This window comes from Drosophila sulfurigaster, chromosome 2R, assembly GCF_023558435.1.
Source record: "Drosophila sulfurigaster albostrigata strain 15112-1811.04 chromosome 2R, ASM2355843v2, whole genome shotgun sequence".
Taxonomy (NCBI): Eukaryota; Metazoa; Arthropoda; class Insecta; order Diptera; family Drosophilidae; genus Drosophila; species Drosophila sulfurigaster.
Genome location: NC_084882.1, coordinates 37,563,838 through 37,588,359, shown reverse-complemented (window position 1 = coordinate 37,588,359; position 24,522 = coordinate 37,563,838). Strand labels below are relative to the sequence as shown.

Here is a 24,522-nt window from a genome sequence, read left to right as displayed (position 1 = left end):
GGGGCCGAAGAAAATCGCCCGAAATCGCAAATTCCAGGATATCTAGAGAACCGCAAAGACGATTGGGATGAAATTTGGAAGGATAATAGTCCTTGCCAAGAAACTTCGACTGAAACTAGTCCGGCAAGGATCGGACAGGATATGGCCGAGATATAAGCTATTTTCTCTGAACAAAAAAGTCCTTGTAACTTTGTTGCTTACAGGACATTCGTCCCTTTTGTTATGTCAATCGGTTTCTATTTAAAAGAGCTATCCTTCTGCCAAAGGACATCCCGATCGTCTTTCAAATGGCCGAGATACAGCGGATTTTCTGAAATTTTGCCAATTTTTCTACACCTACCCCTTGAAAAAATTTCAAGTGCATTTTTTGGTATTATCCTTAAAATCTTTGAATGCCAATCGATAGTCCTGTTTGTTATGATTACAAAAATGTGCATCCTTGCTAGGTCCTTAAAGATTTGGCAGAGCTATGGCTAAAAAACGAATGTCCTTTTTCGAAAACAAGCTATATCTCGGCCATATTCTTGCGCATTTACAAAGGACATATATTACCAGGATCGTAAGGACGAACTCTATCGATCGGCATCAAAAAAGTATGGGGTCATCTAAGGATCCAACACTTGTATTTTTCAGTCCGGGGGCCGAAGAAAATTGCCCGAAATCGCAAATTCCAGGATATCTAGAGAACCGCAAGGACGATTGGGATGAAATTTGGCAGGATAATAGTCCTTGCCAAGAAACTTTGATTGAAACTAGTCCGGCAAGGATCGGACAGGATATGGCCGAGATATAAGCTATTTTCTCTGAACAAAAAAGTCCTTGTAACTTTGTTGCTTACAGGACATTCGTCCCTTTTGGTATGTCAATCGGTTTGTATTTCAAAGAGCTATCCTTCTGCCAAAGGACATTCCGATCGTCTTTCAAATGGCCGAGATACAGCGGATTTTCTGAAATTTTGCCAATTTTTCTACACCTACCCCTTGAAAAAATTGCAAGTTCATTTTTTGGTATTATCGTTAACATTTTTGAATGCCAATCGATATTCCTGTTTGTTGTGATTACATTTTTTGGTATTATCGTTAACATTTTTGAATGCCAATCGATATTCCTGTTTGTTGTGATTACAAAAATGTGCATCCTTGCTAGATCCTTAAGGTTTTGGCAGAGCTATGGCTAAAAAACGAATGTGATTTTTCGAAAACAAGCTATATCCCGGCCATATCCTTGAGCATTTTCAAAGGACATATATTGCCAGGATCGCAAGGACGAACTCTATCGATCGGCATCAAAAAAATATGGGGTCATGTAAGGATCCAACACTTGTAATTTTTCAGTCCGGGGGCCGAAGAAAATCGCCCGAAATCGCAAATTCCAGGATATCTAGAGAACCGCAAGGACGATTGGGATGAAATTTAGCAGGATAATAGTTCTTGCCAAGAAACTTCGATTGACACTAGTCCGGCAAGGATCGGACAGGATATGGCCGAGATATAAGCTATTTTCTCTGAACAAAAAAGTCCTTGTAACTTTGTTGCTTACAGGACATTCGTCCTTTTTGATATGTCAATCGGTTTGTATTTAAAGGAGCTATCCTTCTGCCAAAGGACATCCCGGTCGTCTTTCAAATAGCCAAGATACGGCGGATTTTCTGATATTTTGCCAATTTTTCTACACCTACCCCTTGAAAAAATTGCAAGTTCATTTTTTGGTATTATCGTTAAAATTTTGGAATGCCAATCGATAGTCCTGTTTTTTGTGATTACAAAAATGTGCATCCTTGCTAGATCCTTAAGGATTTGGCAGAGCTATGGCTAAAAAACGAATGTGATTTTTCGAAAACAAGCTATATCCCGGCCATATCCTTGAGCATTTTCAAAGGACATATATTGCCAGGATCGCAAGGACGAACTCTATCGATCGGCATCAAAAAAGTATGGGGTCATGTAAGGATCCAACACTTGTAATTTTTCAGTCCGGGGGCCGAAGAAAATCGCCCGAAATCGCAAATTCCAGGATATCTAGAGAACCGCAAGGACGATTGGAATGAAATTTGGCAGGATAATAGTTCTTGCCAAGAAACTTCGATTGACACTAGTCCGGCAAGGATCGGAAAGGATATGGCCGAGATATAAGCTATTTTATCTGAACAAAAAAGTCCTTGTAACTTTGTTCCTTACAGGACAATCGTGCTTTTTGGTATGTCAATCGGTTTGGATTTAAAGGAGCTATCCTTCTGCCAAAGGACATCCCGATCGTCCTTCAAATAGCCGAGATAAGGCGGATTTTCTGATATTTTGCCAATTTTTCTACACCTACCCCTTGAAAAAATTGCAAGTTCATTTTTTGGTATTATCGTTAAAATTTTTGAATGCCAATCGATAGTCCTGTTTGTTGTAATTACAAAAATGTGCATCCTTGCTAGATCCTTAAGGATTTGGCAGAGCTATGGCTAAAAAACGAAAGTGATTTTTCGAAAACAAGCTATATCCCGGCCATATCCTTGAGCATTTTCAAAGGACATATTTTGCCAGGATCGCAAGGACGAACTCTATCGATCGGCATCAAAAAAGTATGGGGTCATGTAAGGATCCAACACTTGTAATTTTTCAGTCCGGGGGCCGAAGAAAATCGCCCGAAATCGCAAATTCCAGGATATCTAGAGAACCGCAGGGACGATTGGAATGAAATTTGGCAGGATAATAGTCCTTGCCAAGAAACTTCGATTGACACTAGTCCGGCAAGGATCGGAAAGGATATGGCCGAGATATAAGCTATTTTCTCTGAACACAAATATCCTTGTAACTTTGTTCCTTACAGGACAATCGTCCTTTTTAGTATGTCAATCGGTTTGTATTTAAAGGAGCTATCCTTCTGCCAAAGGACATCCCGATCGTCCTTCAAATAGCCGAGATAAGGCGGATTTTCTGATATTTTGCCAATTTTTCAACACCTACCCCTTGAAAAAATTGCAAGTTCATTTTTTGGTATTATCGTTAAAATTTTTGAATGTCCTGTTTGTTGTGATTACAAAAATGTGCATCCTTGCTAGATCCTTAAGGATTTGGCAGAGCTATGGCTAAAAAACGAAAGTGATTTTTCGAAAACAAGCTATATCCCGGCCATATCCTTGAGCATTTTCAAAGGACATATAATATATTGCCAGGATCGCAAGGACGAACTCTATCGATCGGCATCAAAAAAGTATGGGGTCATGTAAGGATCCAACACTTGTAATTTTTCACTCATACTCATGAGTATGGGGGTTGAAAATGCACTAGATTTTTGTGATCTGATTTTACGCACTCGGGTAAAGCCGGTGTCGGTGGTTATGAGTGTGTGTATCCGGTAGGCACAAACACAAAAATGATGAGTGGACCGGCACGATCACATGTATAAGTAACACTATTGTAAATGCCTATATAATTGCAAAACGGTATTTGTATATTTCTACAATTTCCATAAATTTCAGGAAAAACCATCTGATATTTTCTTTGGCCATTTGTAAAAGTAAAAATTTTACCGCAAGCCGCAGCGATTCACAAGCATCAAGAGAGGAGGTGGGGGAAAAACACCCAGGGTGTCTAATTAGACACCCGGGTGTTCAGTCAGACGCCCTGGGTGTTTTTTAGAATTTGAACAGATACTCACGATGCACAACCACCGGAAAGGCTTGAGTGTCTACTTGCCGAGTGTCTAAAATGATCCGGTGCCGAATAGGCAAATGCAAGAAAGGCCTGAGTATGACAATCACTCACACACGCAGTACCCACACGATTTTGAGTGAGTGTGTATCGCTTACTCGGTTTGCGAGAGCTGAGTAGCACCGGCACTCAAAAATATATGGGTGTGAGTTGAGTGTCAAAATTTGCCACCCTTGACGATGTCTGGTATTTACTCACTTTTTAAGCTCTTTGTTGTTTATTTAGATCTACCGTAAACAAACGTAATAACACGTGTTGCATTCACATATTGCTCAGCCGTTAACAAGGCGCATGCGCGCTCTTTTGACGCCAGCAGCGCAGCCAAGTCGCTGTCAACACTTAAAAGCTTAATGCCTGACCTACGACAAATAAACGAGCGAATCATGAAATGCAGAGCTGACTGAAAGGAAAGTGTTAAGTATCTGTGTATGTAGTTGTGTCTAAAGCCTAGCGAATTTGATTTTGTTTTCTGATATATTATACAATAAAATAATAAGAATAACTATAAATAAGTAGAAATCAGAAATCAGTACAGAAAGCTATTTGTTGGCTGAGCCGAACTTATTATATTCACATAAGAAATATTTTATATACTTTAATCGCGGCTTTGCTAGGATCACTAAAATAATAAAGAAACACAAAAACGAATGTTACATGCGAGTATGCATGACTGCGTAATATCCGCTTATTATTATATTATCAATGAAAATATACCAAATGAGTACACTGAAGAAATGCTAAAATGTACCAAGGCCTATATATATATATATATATAGGTATTGTTTATTATTATTGTTTATTATATATATATATATATAAGTATATAGGACATACATAATAATAAACAATACCTACTGAAACTGTTTGAACGACATTGCCACTTTCTGATTTTCTGTGAACAATCGACTGTATGTTATTTTTCTCATTTATTTTCAGAACAAAAGTTAAATTAAAGTTTATTTTACTATCAGAAGTTCACTTGTACAGGAAAATGACACTAAGTTAAAGAGTTGCTTAAACACCCAAGATCACATACCTATCTAATTTATTTTATTATTGTATACCTTTCATCAGACATAAACATTTTCAACAACCAATTAATTTTGTTAAATGTAATATTGTTAAAATTCCTCTCAAGGAAGGTAATTTCTGCTTAAGGATAAATACATGATCCAGTTAAAGACAAAGTTTACTATCAATAATATTAAAATGGATAACTGTCGAATATTTTAATAATTATTGTATGACAATTTTATATCTATATATATATCTTATAAATATTATATATATACACAAATATAAAAGTACCAATATAGTTGGTCAGATTTTGTTCGTATTCTGTTTTTGTGCTATCGACGAAAGAGAGTGCATGCGCGTTGCAGTGTTTGCTTCTCCATGAAAATGCAACACGTGCTTGCTATTGCATTTTTTTGTCTGGATTAGAAAAACAATAAAAGTTTATGCTAAGTGAATTATAAATTATTTAAAAGGGTCAAAGGTAATGCGTTACTTTATGATTTCTACTACCATAAAGTTGGAATAGGAATGTTTTTTGATATTATTATATATTTATTTTACATATATTTATTATGCTGATTATACCAATAATTTTTCTTGTAATATTTGGTTTTCTCGATAAATTTGAATTTTCTGAGTTGGCGTTTAATGCTAATAACTTAACTTTTCTTCATAAATACTAGGTATCTACCAGCCAAGCTAATTTCTCTACAAACTTCTTATTTGCTACGATATGTTTCTATTTAACGTTCATTTACTCTTTTAACACAGAGAACATTTGTCAAAAATATAAACGTACGCATTTCATAGAATAAGCTACACCAACTCTATTCAGATACAAATCTTTGTGTGTAGATGGCAAAGAGAACAAAAGTAATAAGAGTACGTGTTTTTCAAAACTTTCATTCATTTCGCTGCTGGCAGCGCAGCGTCCGGAGTTCAATAATAGCACTACGTTTGGATACAGTTACGAAACCGTAAACGAAGTGGTCGCCGAAGGGCTAGAGCCGACGGAGATAATCCTAAACGACAGGCGGTGACGTTGACGTCGCTGTTGACGCAGCAGTCTGTCTGGAGAATTACGGATTCTGCAGACCGCGACGCTAGCAGCGAAGGACTATTTCAATGCTCAGTCATTGCCGGCGTTTCAGATTGTTTGGACGTGCTAAGCGGACGAAATTAGAAGTGATGTGTGCTATTGGCATTGACATAGCCTAAGTGTGTTAGTATTAGTTGGGCACATATGTATGTGTGTACACATGTATGAACTGTCTAATGGCCTGGCATACTATGTGTATGCCTGTGTGATTTAGGCACTATTTGGGGATTTAATGAAAAAAATCATTAATGGATGCTGCTGTTGTCGACGCTCCGGGCAGGAAACCCATTGGAGATAGTGGCCAGGCATCAATGTGAATGTGTGTGTATATATGGTTGAGTTTGTGTGACTATGCTTACATTTGTAGCTTTATATGCTTTAGTGTGCTGTGTATATTCCTAAGCGCAAACCGAATTTTGTGTGCTGACATTTGACACATATGTATGTGCATATGTACAACCTTTTGGTTTTTATCATGCATTTGAGTAACTTTACGGGTTGTTTGTCTCAGCGAATGTGTTCATAAAAACGGTAACAAATGTGGACTTTTCAGTTCCCCTAACATTTTGTATGTGCCTTTTCTATCATTATCGTGCTTATACTATATGGTGGTTTGCTATCAGTTCTGTCACGTTTAATGGAAAAGTAGGTTTGGTACAAACTCAAGTCATTTTCGATATAAAAATCCTTGATGGGAAAGCATTTATAAACATTCAACAACAAAAATAAATAATGTTCAAACGTCGTAATAGACATTTAAAAAATCAAACGTAGAAACGTAGAAGTCAACTTCTTTGTGATTAACAGGATTTGCAAATTCGTGGCATAGTGTTTTTCTTCCCACAGAGACTGTTGAATCTAAATTGCTTCAAATGTGAATGCCCCAAAGGGCTTTAAAGAAAGCATCGTTTTTTAAAGCTCAGCCAAACTAACATAACCCATATTTATATTTAAAAGAAGATATGATGATAAACGTAACGGCACGTTTCAGGGGTATCAAAATTTTAGGAAACGAAAACAAATTGATAAAAGCGAGTTTCATTAAAAATATGCACTAATACTGCTATGTTACAGTATCAAAAAAAAGGGAGCCGATTTTTAAAACAAAACAGAGAAAATATTAAAAATGTATGTAGTTAATGTGACAAAACAGTTTTCTAGTGCTTGAATTCCTAATGACGTGCGATTTAACCACGAAAATAATAAAACAAATAAGAGAGCTACAGTCGCGTGCGCTCAACTGTGAGATACCCATTATCGATTTTAAATAAAAGCAAAATAGTGTGGAAATTAGTAACATATATCAAGGACTAAATTTGGTATATTGCCATAATACTTCATTTACAATATGTCATAGAGTAAGTATTTGTTAAATAATTAAAATTTGTATCTGTTTGCAAACAAATTTTCAGGAATCATAAATTTTGTAGTAGTTATTGCACCGAAAATCGCGACTGTAACTTCAAAATTATTCTTGCTATTCGATTTTTGTCAATATAAATTTTAAGCAAAATTAATCTGCGTGAAAACCTTACACGTTCTGTCGAAAAAAAAAATAGTTTCTGAGCTCTAGGGTCTCGACTGTTGACGCTGATCAAGAATATATATACTTTATGGGATCGGAGATGGCTGCTTCAGGCACAAAGTTATAATAACCCAATGTAGCGGTAGCGGTTCCCTTAAAGAGAGTAATTCTTTTTCTTACTTTAATTGCAACATATTAAAGGTGGTATAACATCTATGAACACAATTAAAATGTTGCTTATGCACACTATATGTATGTATAACTCGACTGCCTATTCGGTTAGCGACAAACAGTAATTATGTGGCTCCTCGCCTTTGCATTTCCGCTAAAAGTCAACCACCATTGGGTTGATGGCGAAGCTGACTCTTGTCATTGTTCCATTGGCCACTTCTGTACAAAATAGCTGCACTTTATGAATAAACTGGAGCTCGCCCAATGCCTGTAGCGGATGTTCTTTGACTGCGGACCCGACTTATTGTGCACGGAGTTATCCGGAGAATAGCACTTCAGCGTGGGTGTGAAAATGGAGGTATTGTTTTGAAAGTTAAACGTTAGGTGTATTGGAATAAAAACGGAAATTGTTGCTGCCCTACTTTAATTTGGCTTTAAGTTCTGGTTCTGAATATGAGCAAGCTGCACAAAAAAAGGATTATTTTACCTTTTTTTACTTCTACATAGTAAGCGACAGAAATGGCATCACAACATTCCAGCCTAACTCAAACATTTTCTTTGAACACCATTTTCAAGTTTGCTATATATAAAGAGTATTTTTTGTTGATACTCTGACAATTAACAACACCGACTACCCGTTCATTGATAAACGGAAGCAAAAGCGACTAGTCAGAAGATTTAAAGTGCCAAAGGGCATAACATAAAAGAGTAGAAAATAACAACTCATTAAAAATTAAAGACAAACAAAACACGGACACATAGGAATAAGTTCGTCCACTTAGCAGAAGGGTCAAACACACACTGAGTCGACACCATCCAAGTGTTAAGTAAAGAAGAAAAGTGCTCGTAGCAAATTTTTCAATAAAACAGCAAAATAAACAATTTAAAATTCTCAATTAAATGTAACGAACGTGTCGTAGCCATATGAAGCGAGCAAAATTTCTCTTTAACACTTTCCTCAGTGAAAAGGTACCACATTGTGCAATTGAAAGAAATCCAAAGCGTTATTGTGCTGCTGCTTCTACACAAGCCGCCGTGACGTCGACTCTTTAATGGAGTTATTATGAAGATTTTTCTGTTCTGCTCCCTATAAGGGATGATTCTCAGAATATTAAGAAATGCAAGAAGCTTATTGTACTGTAAAAAGTTTTTTAGTTTGCTGACCTTAAATAACACTTATGGGTAATTTGTCCCGTGCGAGACTTTTTACAGTGCACTGCAGTGAAAATAACATAAACTGAAACAATTTTAAAAATAAGTGAATGTTATTCTTAAAGCTCTAGATAAGCACTATATTTAGAGCTAAGATTGATTTTAGGAACTTGATCTGTTTTCCGATAAAATATATAATTTCGTTCATTTTTTGGTTTTGCGTACGAATTGGATAATTTTTGCAATTATCACAACAGAAAACAAAACAGAAAGAAAATTCCAAAACCATTCTTAGCTCTAATTAAAGTACTTATCTAGAGCTATAAAAATAAACTTTTCTTATTTTCAAAATTGTTTATGTTATTTTCAATGTAAAGAGTCTCGGACGGGACAAATTCCGTCATGGAATTACCCATATACATATTATATCTACACATAGTAAACTAGTTAAGACTTTGACGAGAAGCAGTGGTAATTGAAATTTTGCTTTGTTTTAGGTTTTTGCCTCTGCGATCTTACAAATAAGAATAATATATATCACTATAAACATTTATACTGTGAAATGGAATTATTAACTATTCGATTTATTGGAAAAGGTGGGTACTTGTTAGCAATTCCTTAAGATTTTGTAATTTTGATTTTTATGTATTACTTGTAACCAATAATTATATACAGTAAAAAGTAAAAAGTAATTACAGCAAGTTTGATCTTTAGGGTAGCTCCTTTTATGAGTTTTGTTTTTGTTGACATTCTGCTTACATTTTCTTTAATTTATCGAATTATTCATGTTTCTCAGCGGAAAATATTGCTATGCATCTATTGACTGCTGCTACTTTTTTGGCATTACTATCTTTGCCCGGTCATGCAAGAGGCGGATTACGTGTCCCCACTTTTCTTCAAGAACCCCCAACACACCTGATATTTGGTAACGACACTGGTGCACAACTTAACTGTATAGCACACGGTAATCCACAACCAGATATTTCTTGGGTCAGGCGAGATGGTACCCTCGTAACGCAAGTACCTGGCCTTCGGTAAGACTTTATGTCCTTCGATTTGTCATGTTTATATTTTAAGTTTTCGGGTAAAAGCGTGTTTTGTGACTACATAAATCTGACAAAACCACAGTAACATTGTAAATGGTTACTGTGATACAAATAAACGCTTCTTACCTTTCAATCCCACACTTGTTCCACAACAGGGGCAGTTGGAAATTGATGATTGGATATGATATTAAAAGTCAATAACTTATTATAACGTAAAGAGAACATTGCTATACTGTGTTATTTTTCCTTCAAATATTTACTGTCTATATATAGAAGAATATCTGGAAATGGAACAATATATTTTTCCCCATTTTTGCCGCAATATTTTCGCACCGATGTTCACGAAGCTACCTATCGCTGTCGGGCTAGTAATGAAGCTGGCACAATATTGAGTCGAAATGTTCAAGTGCAAGCTGGTAAGCAAAATGTTCACCAAATTTGAAGTTATACATACGTTGGAGAGTTGATTAATATAAAAATACATACAGTGAAAGAGTGTTTGACTATAAGCTATTATAATATATATTACTTCACTATATACATACATTCAAAAGAAAAAGATAGAAATTAAAAACATATTGCAAATGATGCTGTTTTCCAGCTTTCTCTGACGTTGCCGTTTTTTTTTAATGTCAATTGACTTTTCACGAAAATGAATTAACTTTTGTATACAGTTTTGCGTCGCCAATTTCACGTACATGTTGAAGCTGCGGAAGTATATTTGGGAAACTCAGCATTAGTAAAGTGCGTTATACCAGAATTTGTACGGCCCTATGTGCGCGTGATTAGTTGGCACCGTGGGAACGAGATATTACTGCCAGAATCATCGGAAGTTTGTAAGTTTTGACAACGAACTTTTTTCATATGCTTATGTAGTAACGATTGTAATTAACGAAATTTTAAGCAGAAATTAATCTGAGATGTCAAGATGTTACGATTAATAGATTAATTTAAACTGATAACAAAATTTGACTGTGCGTGTTATTTTTAGTTTCCTGTGTATTCTGTAATAATTTTATTTTCGCGCCTATCCGGGATTCAAATTTACTTTTGGGTTGGACTTCTTCTTTTATTTCAATTTATTAATTACATAGGCAAAAATACAAGCCAAGCTGGATAGTTATGATTTAAATTTCGACACTTGAAATTAAATATATTTTAGTGAGTCGCTACGTAGTACTGGCAACCACCGGAGATCTGTATTTTCGCTCTGTTCGCTCAGAAGATGGACATGTGAAGTTTAACTGTTTGGTTACTAACACACTGAATGGGGATCGACAACAGAGTGATGATGTTACGCTACAGGTGAAAGGTAATATGAAATATTTGCAACTTGAACTCAATCTAAAAATAATATAATTTACTTATCATTTCAGAGCTCAACAAAAATATGGCACCACGAAGCAGTCAAAAACCTGTGATGGAAATTGAAGTGGAGCGGGGTAACGATGTACATTTGCCTTGCAATATTCAAGGCTCTCCATTTCCCATATTCACGTGAGTTTCAAAGCCACAGACCAAAAGCTAGCTATCTTCATTAGATTTAATTTATTATAATATGAGTTACACGTATGTCACATCATACGACATATACATATGGTACGTTTACAGAATTAAGAAAGATACTTTACTTGCAGCTGGTATCGTGTTTCTGACTCCGCAGCGCTGTATCCAATACCATTGTCACAACGTTTGAAACTCTTTCAAACACTATTGCTTATAAAGAATGCTGACGAGCAAGATGCAGGAAAATGGGTAAGTTAAATAATAGTTAGTTTATAAAGTTTGTTAAATGTAATTGAGCATAATTATATCTTTAAAAAAATTAAGTAAAATTTTATAAATACATGTACTAAATTTTGTTTACAGATTTGTCAGGCATCCAACCAATTTGGAGAGCAGCGTATTGAAATTCGGCTCAAAGTCAATACGTTTGTATCTGTGCATATACTACCGCAAGTTCAAATTGTCAATTCTGGCGGAACGGCAATTTTCAATTGCACGACAATTGACTCAGAGATTGATGTCATAGACTGGTGGCACAATGGTAAACCGCTGCAGGCGAAAAATGCACTTTAACGCTGGTCGGGATGGGTAAGTATACATATGTATGTATGTATGTATATGCATTATGCCAAATCAAACGAAAACATTTTCAAATTTTGTGCTTTAATCAGTTACGCCACAAAGCTTTTTGAGCTTTACAATATAGAAAAATACTATACATCCTGATATAAATAATCATTTGGCTGTACAGCAAAACTTAGGGTGGGAAAGGAATGGAACAAATGATTAGTCAGCTACAGCACCACTTCGGTGTTTTATGATTAAGCATATTGCTTGAAATTATTGATTTTCTCAATATAATTTTAATTAATGTATATCAATTTATACAACCCTCTTATGGACTTATTTTGAGTTCATGGCACACAGGATTTGAAGATGTGCACAAATCCACTTGAATGGGTTCAACCATCTCGATAATTTAATGCAAATTACACATTGCGCCTCCTAGGCAGTATACAACCTACCATATTCTCAATATATGCTTGTTCCTACATAGGTAGATGTTTATGTGCTTAGTGCATATGTACAAGACTACATACGCATTGCTGAGGACTTACAAACTGTTTACGCATACATAGGGATAGAAAGCTGGTAAAAAGTAAACACCATTGAAATATATGCGCGTTTGTGTTTCTGTGTTTGTGTGCGAGCTGACCAGCTGATGCCCAAGGATATACCCCAGAGAAGTGGTCAAGCCTCACATAATGAGAGAGTGAAAAAGAGAAAGAGAGCAAATGTTACAGAAATGAAAAAGCAGACGAGCCGAAACAAATCAGCATAACAAATCAAGCAAAAATGTATATGCTTATGTTAATCAAAATAAATAACCATTTTCGCTTGAGCAGACAAATGACCATTGCATACCCATAGACATTAATACGAAAATTCTTCACAGAAATTTCTCATTTTTTTCTAATCAAATGTTTGGTTTGGGACCTGACACAAGTGTAATAGTTTTGCTATATTTTTGTTAGTATACGTTTCCTCTCAAGAAGTTCATTGCTTGTACAAAATGTTGGCCGACGCGATCAAGGCGTTTATCAATGCCTAGTGGAAGCTCAGCACGCCAGCGCCCAAGCAATGTCGGAGTTAAAATTAGGGGGTAAGTTGGTATTCTTCTTTAGAAATTAAGAATTATAAGCTAATTTGTATTCCCCTGTAGACACTGTACCTGAATTGACATACACTTTCATTGAACAGAATGTTCGTCCGGGCCCATTAATATCCCTAAAATGTTCCGCTATCGGCTCACCGCATCCACAAGTAAGTTGATTTGCTTAAATACCATATATTTGGTTTACATTTTAGAGAGTTTGAATTTAGGAACACGTGTATATATAAAATTGAAAAACAGACACCTTAGGCATGATTGCAATTTTTGATTTTAGATAATGTTGTTATTCAACTCTCACTTCAGTTCACATGGCTTCTGGATTCGCAGCCTATTATGGATGCTTCTTTACATCATCGCTTTGCCATTGAACAATTTGTCGACATATCTGGCGATGTAATAAGTTACTTGAATATTTCACATGTGCGTTCTGACGATGGGGGTCTTTATAAATGTGTTGCCACTAACTCGATGGGACACACTGAGCATTCTGCCAGGTTAAACGTTTACGGTAAGCAATAAAATGTAATCAAAAATATTTTGATTTTATTAAGGTACATATATATTTAAAATATAATAATTTATTAGACTATTAATATAACTTACTTATTATATCACAAATTTTGGTGTGATAGTACTATATAGCGAATTGTTATTAGATAGTCGAGTGTGGGCTGTTGAGCCTAGAAAGACTTAATTCATTTTTCAATTAAGGTTATATATGCCTTGGTTAGAAGGTTATTATAACACACAGGGGAACTTCATTTAATGGAATATGCCGATTCTCTATTTAATATGTTAATGTTGTAACGAGTTGTAATGTTAAAAATTGAATTTCATTACGGTCACAGTAATAATAATTTATCTACTTTGATACAGGACCACCATATGTGCGGGCCATTGGAGCATTAAGAGCCATTGCTGGTGACGACATAATTATGCGCTGCCCATTTGCAGGTTATCCTATTGATCAAATTCGATGGGAAAAAGCGCATCAAGAATTAACAACAAGTAAGTATATTTTTGGGGAATATAGAGAAGAAGTCGCCTCTGAGAATCATATTTATTATTGATCAGCAATAACATCGGAGATCAAGTCTGTTTTAGTTTTTGCAACGCCCACTTCCGCCAATGCAAGCGTAAATTAAAAGCTAAGATCAATGTTTGGATGTAAAATTTGATTGCAATCGGATAAGTTAGAAGCTATTTAAGAACATTTTTAATATTATATGATAAATAGGGCTTCTGTGGTGAGGTGTTATTTTCTTTGGCTAACAATCTGGATATATTTAATATATTTTTTCGGCTATTAATAAAATAAGTAAATGCACAAATTATTGCTATTGGTTTAGGTTCTCACTATTCGTTTGCGTCGGTACATGAAGGGGGTCAGCTTGTTATTAAGAATCTGGAGCCCAGTCGGGATCAGGGCATCTACACATGCATCGTGCGCGGCCAAGCGGGTGAAGAAGCACGTCGTGATGTACAATTGAATGTCAACAGTGAGTATTACAGATTAGGCTTCATTGAAGGGCTTAATTAATGTTATATGTCGTTATTTAGGCCCCCCAGTTATTGAACCTTTTAAGTTTCCTAAAAATCTTCAGGAGGGTGGAAGAGCGCAAATTACCTGTGCAGTATCTTCTGGAGATATGCCAATCTATTTCAGCTGGAAAAAAGATGAAAATGCAATACCTAGTAGTCTTCAGGTAAGTGCCAGTACACAGAAAAGTAACTGAGTGGTTTACTAAGCAATTATTGTGTTTTTGTGGACCTAAGATTAACGAAAAGAAGGAGGAATTTTACTCACTTCTTGTTCTTAAGGATATCAGCGTCAGACACAGTGGCAAATATACTTGTTTGGCGAGTAATGCTGCCGCTAAGGTCAACTTTACAGCTGAATTGCAAGTGCGGGGTGAGTGTTATTAAGAATGTTACTGATACTGATATATATAAATACTCATATATATGTATTTATATATATATATATGATTGATTTTGTTGTGTGATTAATCTGTAGAAATTATAGTTCGTTGCGCTGACTTTTTTATTCGTTTCTTTACCTAAAATTGTAAAAAAATTTAATCAAACTCATTTTCAATAATCTATAGTACTCGGCGATTGGTTACGTCTTGGTTTAAAATGTTGCCATACCGTGTGCTGGATTAACCATTTGTTTGTTAAGGTAATATCCGTCCCTTACCTAAACAATATCGGACATCATAACATCGATGAGTTTCTGATATTCGATTGATTCTTGCATTCATGCGATGAAGAACAATGTCAATGCGATGAAAAACAACTTTGCGCATACAATTACCTTTAATCATATCTTGGCCTTCAGTCAATCGCAGTTTTAAATAAACGAATCAATTATTTGTTTTGTGATATGCCAAATAATTGCACAATGCCGATCGATTTCATCATCTGTATTGCCTATTAAATAAATTTGCAGAAATTAGTAATCTGCTTCTGCAAAAGGTTATCATGAGCCTGCAGTAAACGTGACTTGGATGTATGTCGAAAATGTAATAGTAGATTTTTAAAAATGCAATGTATTAGTGAAATGACAAAATTAGGAAATAAGTAGTCTCTTATGATATTTGTAGCGCCAAAAGACTTCATTTGAAAGCTTAAATTATATGAATGGATCTTTGTTAAAAAGTAATTTGACTCTGGTGCTGAACCGGAGGTGAATGATCTAACCATATTTAATATATTTCATACATCACTTTATTTTTCTCATGTTCCAGTGGCACCACGCTGGAACCACGAACCTATGGATACCGCCATTATGCTTGGTAACACAATATCGATCAATTGTGAGGCAGAAGGATATCCCATTCCAACTATTACGTGGCTCAAAGGAGAAGGTAAGTTATTTAATGTATTATTATTAGTCACAATGAGATTAGTAAACCATTGAAGATTAGCCAGAATCTAGCTCTTGATTGTTAATAACTTCAATTCCAGTACCAAATTTATTAATAAATGTGTTTCTATCAGGCAAAGCATTTAAGGACTTTAAAGCATTGAGCATGCGAAATAATTCCCTAATGATGAATATTGCCACAGATAATGATGAAGGTTACTACCTGTGTCAGGCCACTAATGGAATTGGTACCGGCCTTAAGAAAATAATACGCATTAATGTTAATGGTAATTTGAATCGTCACCAAACAACGTAGCCATCATTCTCACTCTCCATTTCTGCACAGAACCAGCACGATTTGAGCAGTCTGCACAGAATGTTAGCTCCCCGTCGTAATGAACCAATTACATTGGTTTGCCACGCAAAGGGCGACGAGCCTATCAGCATTGTCTGGACTCACAACAATGGGCGCATTGATCTTAATAACTTTCGTTTTAGCATTGCTGAGATGAAAACTGGGAATGGTGTAGACTCCAAGTTGACAATTGTGCACTCGGAACGACATGATTCAGGCGATTATCGTTGCACAGCTGAAAATCCGTATGGACACGCTGAGCACATCATTTTTCTCGCAGTGCAGGAGCGACCTGATACTCCATCTAATTTAGATGTTTTCGAGGTAGGGTCGCGCACCGTTAAACTAAGCTGGCGGCGACCCTTCGATGGGAATTCGCCCGTCCTCAGCTACCTTGTGCAGTATCAGCCACTTACGTACTTGCAGTCACGTGCAGCAATGGGAGCTGCCGATACTGATTGGGACAGGACCAATGTCATAAATGTTACTCTACCTTCATCAAGCATAAATCAGAGGTAAGTTTTTTGAATCCACATTTAGAAACAAAAACATTAATTTCGATTCAAAAGTTATGACAGTGATATTCGCGAAAATGCCATTGTATCAGGACTTTCTCCAGCAACAACCTTCCTTATACGTATGCAGGCCATCAACGAGATTGACCGCAGTGCTTACACTGATTCAATTGTAATAAAAACACAGGAGGAGGCTCCCACGGAGGCTCCTTCTAATGTCCAAGTACAAACCAGCAGCGAGAATGAATTAATCATAATCTGGCAGGTTGGAGAAAAGGAATCATCTAGTAGTATCATGTCTCCTATATTGATATATTATAGATACCTCCCCGTGCGTCATGGAACGGTGAGCTTATTGGTTACACCATTAACTGCAGTGAAGAAAAGCAAAACATTAACTTCATTAGCGTGGTCAATAGTTCCCTCAAATCAGTTATTGTCAGCGGCTGGGCTACAACTAAAGCCACTCTGAGTGGACTGCGTAAATACACACGCTATGCTATCACTGTGCGAGCCCTAAACAGTTTTGGCTCTGGACCATGGAGTGCTTCGATCTTCGGCACTACTGCAGAGGGCGGTAAGTAGAGATTGTATTAAATAAATTATAACAATTACACCTATCTGTTGTACATATAAAAGAACTATGGCCAAAATCATTCTACGTAAATGGCGGATTTGATGCGAATTTATTTTTATTATATCCGCTGCCCGTAAAGTAGAAGGATATTATAAAATTTTTTATGGAATATCGGATTGGTATTTTTTATAATATGTTTTATTGGAAATGCACAGCAAGTATTTCACAATCGACTGTAGCTTTCTTACATATTTTTATCTCTAAATTTAATATTTGTAGTACCTGAGGCTGCGCCCCAGAATGTTAGTTGCTCGGCATTGTCATCGCAGAGTCTAAAGATATCATGGTTAGAGCCGCCGTTACAACTGCATGGCGGCATTATACAAGGCTATAAAATTTTGTTTCGGCCAATGGGATATCAATGTGAGTATATTCATACATACGGGTTTTTTAATCAGACTCCAACTATAATTTAATAAATACGTTGCTTAAAACAGATTTAAATCACTTCTTAAATCTTAATGCTGACTAATGATGTATGCTTATTAAAAATCTTTAGTGGACTCGCCTTCAAAGATGCAAATTAAACGTACATCAAACTTAGAAACTTTTCTGCACACCCTACACAAGGCCACAAACTACTCCATACGAGCACTGGCTTACACATCTACAGGAGATGGCTTGGCCAGTCAACCATTGTTTTGTCAAACCGACGACGACATCCCTGATGCACCTTTTGCTATTAAAGCTGCGGCGCTAACTGCCGATTCAATTTTAATTTCATGGCTGCCACCGAAGAATCGAAATGGAATTATATCGCATTACACGGTATATGCACGTGAGGCAGGTCGTAAGGGTCAAACAAAAAGTAAGTATGTCAATTACTTATGTTTGTACTTATTATCATATTATAAAATCATAGAAGATTATCGAGTGTTAGGTGTCTCGATGTTTACTCTGATCGTCAATAAGTTTGTTGCAAAAGAATACCGAAATTATGTCTTTATATAATTGTGGATACACGGTACTCTGCAGGCCAGCATCGCTTACTGTTATTTTTTATAAAAATGATTTTAATGTCCTATTAGCTCACGTGGTGCGTGTTGATGAGTACGGATATCCAGTAACATTTGAAGCGCGAAACCTAGCCGAGAACCAAATGTATGAGTTTTGGGTCTCTGCATCCACATCGGTAGGAGAAGGTGAACCCACATCTGTGGTCGCTCAGGCTACAAACACTCGAGGTAAGTAAAAGTGCAGTCAAATGCTGTGCATGCTTACGTCCATGACATATGTATGTACATACATATGTATATGCATGTACATGCATTAAAGGTACTAAACTGTGTATGATTTTGATTTGAATTTAAATTGTGAGTGCAGTCGACGATTGCGGACCAAAATAACCGCATCAACCTCTGTGAATTTTGCATTTTATGTAACTATCTGATGGAAATGTATGTTCGTTTGTTTATTATAGCACCTGCACGCATTGCCTCTTTTGGGCAAGTGGTGAGGAAACCGGTGGGCATGCGGCTTGTGTTGGAGTGTATGGCTGTCGGGAATCCAACACCTCGTGCACGTTGGTTAACTCGTGATCGGCCCGTGACTTTCAGCTCTTTTTATGAAGTGACCAATCAGGGCCATTTAAAAATACACCGTAAGTTAAGCAAGAAAATAATTTATTCCAACTTTACATTTTCGCTTTGCTTGGCGGTTCTCATGCTCGTGCTCAGGTGTTGAAAGCAGCTTGTCCGGAAATTTTACCTGCACCGCAAACAATCTGTTCGGCAGTGATGAAATACAATATCAATTGATAGCTATGAAACCTCCCGTTGCTCCACAAATCATCGTACAGTACGCTTCCGCTGACAGCATACGTGTCAGTTGGGATGCACCAGAAAACGGTGGTGCAGCTCTACAGGGATACACTATTTCGTATCATACGTCCGGTGATAGTTGGACGGAGATTGAGTTGCTGCCAGACAATAACGCTTATACGATTACTGGGTTGAAGTGTGGCAATCAGTACACTATAAAAATGTCGGCTCATAATATGGTGGCTACTGGAGCGACCAGTGACGAAATAAATGTCTGGACCAAAGGAAAAGGCGAGTTCTTTAATTCATTTTAACATAAACGACAAATTACAATTAATATTTGTTAATGTCTAAAATAACATAACATAACTAGTAGAAAATCATAAAAGTAACAACTTTATAATTTTTAATTTGACAGTGTCTCAGGCACCAAATGGCAGCGAACTAATTACTACAAATTCAACATGCGTAAATTTAAAACTATCGTCGTGGCTTAATGGTGGATGTGTTATTAACCATTTCTCAATTGAGCATCGAGTTCTAGGTACATTAAAGACTAAATGAAAAAAACCCAGAAATGTTTAGTTTAAATAATTATTCAATTATGAGACAAAAATTAGCATACATAATATAACAAATGTACATCGTGTATAATTTAATTTTGTATGCTGATCTAAACAAAATTAAACTTGCATTTTTAAATGTTTGAAAGGCACATAGGCACATAGCACAAGTCACTTCAGTTGTATATCTCTAAGAATGACTTTAATATTGAACATTAAAAAGAAGTAACTGATAATTTAAACAAATTAATTGTTCTTGCTTAATAATTTTTACCATTTTCTTATCAACTGGAGTAGCTTACCAAGATTTGAAATGTATGTTAATGTTTACTTTTTCCACAATCTTAGGCGATACACGCTGGACAGTAGTAACATCGGATATTTCAAATGCCGAGGAAAATCGTGATAATTTAATATTTTGTGATTTTCTACCAGCCAAGTGGTACCAGCTTCGAGTCTCGGCTACCAACGATGCTGGAACAACTACAGAACATTACCAGTTTAGTACAAAAAGCCTCGATGGTATCACCCTTCCTCCACCCCCTTCGCTTAACTCGGAAAATGATTTAATGGACAACCTAATAAATGCAACGAATCCAACAAGTGGTGATTGGTTGGCAACATTTATTGTCATTGTCATTATCACTATAACTATAATAACTATGTAAGTGAAATTTTTTAAAATTTTATAAAAATTAATAAGATGATTTTTACGTATTCAAAATTTGTTTTGCAGCGCACTTCTTGTTAAGCACCGCCACACACTTTGTGGCCATATTAATGAGGAGTATGAATCTCGTGCACTACCAAGTGATTACAAGGAGGAGCGTGAAAATCGGCACAACCAGCAGGTATACAGCGCTTCCCCGGTTAAAACAGTTGATAAGAGTAACGAGTCAGGTGAGTGATATAAATAGTTTTGCTTAGTTATCGTCATAATCATTATATCATGACATCTCTAGAAATGTATGAGATTTCGCCGTATGCCACGTTCAACGTCAATGGAGAAAGAACAGGCGCACCAGCGAAGCCAGCTTCACATGGGCTGGCAGGACATACGCCTCATGATTACACTATGCAATTTAAAACATTTGGTCACCCCGAAGGGGATAATCTTAACGCTACAGCCTACCCGTTACTACCCAATACAAGATTTGGGCACGGAAAAAGCAAGTCCAGTTGGCCTAAGAATCGGTACCTTAATACCGATGGTATGTTTTCTTGGGCTGTGCTTTTGCTAAATGCTAAGCTTCTTAATTTTAGATGAATCTACTCTGAGTAAATCAATGACTATTGTGGCTGGATCTCATTCTGGTCATTCTAAAAAACTGGCTAGTACGCGCCCTACAAATAATGGTACTTCTGGAGTTGTTGCGGAGTCAGAATCTGACACAAGTATTAGTCCGAGCACAGAGTTTTCAAATATGCCTACATATCGAGTTCCATGTAAATCCGTACGAGGGAGTGACGGACGTGTAGTTGTTGGTAAGAATTGTAATAAAATGATGTGGTCTTGATCGTCAATGACTAGACGACTTCACAGATATGTTTCGTCCCGATTCGAGTACGGAATCTAATAATGAACAAATTTCCCCATTGGTGGAACGGAGATTAAATACGCCGCGCCACGTTGGCATACCAGTAGATAATAGAAGCGCGGAACGGCGATTCCGCATGAATGCACAGCTGGGTAATCAGACGTTGGAGCGACGAAAGTGCCCTGGTAGTAACAACAGGTAGTTCAGGTACCTAAACCCTATCCAATCCGAAGCTAAAACCTAAATGAACAAATTAAAACTTGTATTCAGCTATTGGTAAACTAATTAATAAAATGTGTGATACACAATAATTTACTGATCATTACAGTGCTAAAAGTGAAATCGACACAGTCGGTTTATTCACAGCTTCAACAAATTTTATAACATGCGGGGACTTTTCAGGCAGACTTGCCCCGCCAACTGTATTCAATGATGCTCGTGAGTTTGGCGATCAAGTAGAGTGTGAACGAGAACAACGCGCATTAGACTTAGAAGTGCAACGCGTGATGGAAAATACCAGCGATGCTCAGTTGGAGAAAATGGATCGTGAAGAGATAACTCCATTATTGGTAAGGTAAGCTCATCAATCCGGTTGGCGAGATGCAGTTATTTTACCAATCCTGACACTTAAAACGTAAAAACAAGGATAAATGGAACAAAGACATAAAAAATAACCAGACAAACATTTTAAACTTACAAAATCGAAGTCTCAAGACGTATTCACGTATTGAATTTATGAAGATGCATTTACTTTCTATTCATTTCTAATATATATACATATACACCTTATTGTGTCTATTGAGAACGTGAAGAAATCACTTGGAAAGTTAAGACTATATAGCTCCAAATATAGAATAAATAAATATACAAATTAATGAAATTTCTCAGTAGCTCTACTCAAAAGTAACACTCTACAACTGCTTATTAAAAGTATAATAGAATACAATATTTTTTGTAAAAAACTAAGAATTTTCTTATGTGTTTTTATAAGTAACCTAATAATGTGTACTATTTCAATAATCCATATTATATTTGTAAGTAAACATGTGTCAAAAAAAAGAAAACTATGCAAATCAAGAAGAAAACTTATTTAAATAATAATAAAAACTTCCTCAATTTTTAATAATTTCTTTTAATAGAATTTAAAAAAAAAAACAATTGAGGTCACTACCTTTGAATATAGAAATCAAGAATATTATTTATATATAAAGTCCTTCAAACTCTGTTACATAGGCATTTTTAACGGGAACAGAGTTTAAGAAGGTATACTGAAATATATATTTTTACACACCTATGTATATAGAGTATGTACCATTGTATATACCTAAAATACATACATACATATATCAATTCGAGTGCAGGACCGCTACAAAAGCAACAACCTGTAAGGGTTGCCTTGTACGTTCATTAGAAAGACAAGGAATAAAGAAAAAAGTGTAAAGAAGTGTTGCACATTCAAACAGTCAAGCAACTCAGCCAGCCGCTCACAAGTCGCCCATCTGCTATTCATGAGGGACTCACTTAAATAAAGTGCTTTTGCATTGCCAGACAAATGGAAAGGTTGATAAGGGGGTGAATACCACAATGTGGTTGCGGCAATTGCAGTGGCAGTGTCTCTGATGCTAAGGGACGTGATTATTTGAATTATTGCAAGTTTAGCCCACTTACAACTGTGGTAACAATTTATTATGTGCTGCTATATACAATAATGGATCCTTCCGAGTTTTAATCTAATAGGTTCTGTCGGCGATGTTGTACCATTTAATAAAATCTTCATTAATAATTTCACAAAATCCTGAACAGATTGTGAAAACCCAACATTTGTATTATATGTCCGGGTATAAAAATGTATGTGAAGGAATAATTATGTATCTTACCATATAGATTGCCTTCAAAGAACTCTTATTTTCATGAATAGCCTTAAATTTACATAGTCAACACCGAGATGCTCAATATGGAATCTGGTCCACTGGCAAAACCACTTCAAGTCTTCAATTAAATCAATGCAATTCGAATGTACTAAAATAGTCGGAGTTGAGTTCAGTTTTATGATTGGCTAACTTGAAAATGTGTGTTATATGACAGAACAATAAAGTTAATCCTTGGCCTTAAATGATAGCTACTAAAGCTAAAAGCGTTTCTAATTTTCTGTCACACAAAGACTGATTGAGAAAATAATTCTGTACACATTCAAACTCATAGGCACATTTACATACAGACAAACTGCATTAAAGTCAAATTTAATCTATAACATTTTTGACGTGAATATACAAATTTAAGGGTACCAAAGTCTCACATATACATAGCTATTGAGACTTCAGCTTCAAACTTGTCTCTTCAATATGAAAAGCACTCTGCTAACAACAGTAGTTCGTACACAACTCCGGAATTGGCAAAAGACATGACAGTCAGCTCAACAGACTTATAGCTCCGCCTGCTATAATGCAGCTTCCGCAAGTGGCGCCATTTGCGCTCTGCACTGCATCACCATCAGCACATTATTGGATGATTTATTGATGTCGATATGCTTAGTTGAACAGTATACAGAGACTGGTAGTGGCAACAGAGCTGCAATTTTTTGGTATCTGTGCGTGTGTTAATATACCACCACCACTCGGCGGCTATGCTCGTTCAAACGTATATAAGTATATTTGTTACATATGTATGAACATGCGAGCATACGAAACGACAAACTATGGAAATGTTTCTTTATTTGGATGTGCAATATTTAAGATTAGTCGCGAGTTCTATGTGTGTGCTCATTTGCATTTTATACATGTAAAAATGAAATCAGCAAAATCATTTTAATGGACATTTTGCCGCAGTTATTCTAAGAAAAAAGACTTTAATTAAAATAAGATGTATAATATTAAATATACATATATATGCATACATTCTTATGTTTATAGGTGTAAATGCTCAATAAACGGCATCAAATTTATTCTAAATATCAATATATCAAATGGTTGTTCTGAAAACATTTAGTCAGTCACTTGAAAAATTAATAAACATGCAGTCTCTGGAAGAATGCATTTAAATGGTTCAATTACTTTCCTTTGAAGTTTTTTAGCTAGCTCTTTCAAATGCTCTGAAAATTGTAATAAACAACAATTTCTTCATTATAGAATTAAGTAAAAATATTGAAAAGGCTTTCAATTCACTAATATAAAATGTTGTAGAGGAGAGTATACTTAGCTTAGAACGTCAAATTGTTTATATTATAATAATATTGCTTTAATGTATTATGACAAAACTATTAAAACTTCTTATGAACTTATATTAACTGGCTTGAAAGAGACATCAAGAGCTACATCTATTCATGAATTAGGAAATTATGTTACTGTTAAAACAGACTTACCAGTTAGCCTATGCTATCAAATAATTAGAAAAGCC

General features: G+C 36.0%; 1 protein-coding gene across 1 annotated transcript; it reads left to right on the top strand.

The window, feature by feature from the left end:
• The first annotated feature begins 5,859 nt into the window (after positions 1 to 5,859).
• Positions 5,860 to 22,232, top strand: LOC133837345 (cell adhesion molecule Dscam2). The gene is given in 35 exon segments (XM_062268067.1): positions 5,860 to 7,175; positions 9,163 to 9,261; positions 9,462 to 9,699; positions 9,985 to 10,127; positions 10,386 to 10,547; positions 10,874 to 11,023; positions 11,088 to 11,208; positions 11,349 to 11,466; positions 11,581 to 11,787; positions 11,789 to 11,805; positions 12,753 to 12,880; positions 12,941 to 13,041; positions 13,196 to 13,400; positions 13,769 to 13,900; positions 14,242 to 14,391; positions 14,453 to 14,598; positions 14,669 to 14,804; positions 15,643 to 15,762; positions 15,896 to 16,048; positions 16,108 to 16,148; positions 16,150 to 16,631; positions 16,686 to 16,896; positions 16,953 to 17,208; positions 17,488 to 17,631; positions 17,768 to 18,076; positions 18,297 to 18,452; positions 18,689 to 18,868; positions 18,945 to 19,319; positions 19,447 to 19,572; positions 19,940 to 20,255; positions 20,328 to 20,491; positions 20,554 to 20,802; positions 20,855 to 21,076; positions 21,135 to 21,327; positions 21,458 to 22,232. Coding segments are annotated over 34 exon segments (6,135 nt in total). The 5' UTR covers positions 5,860 to 7,175; positions 9,163 to 9,227; the 3' UTR covers positions 21,708 to 22,232.
• The last annotated feature ends 2,290 nt before the right edge of the window (positions 22,233 to 24,522 follow it).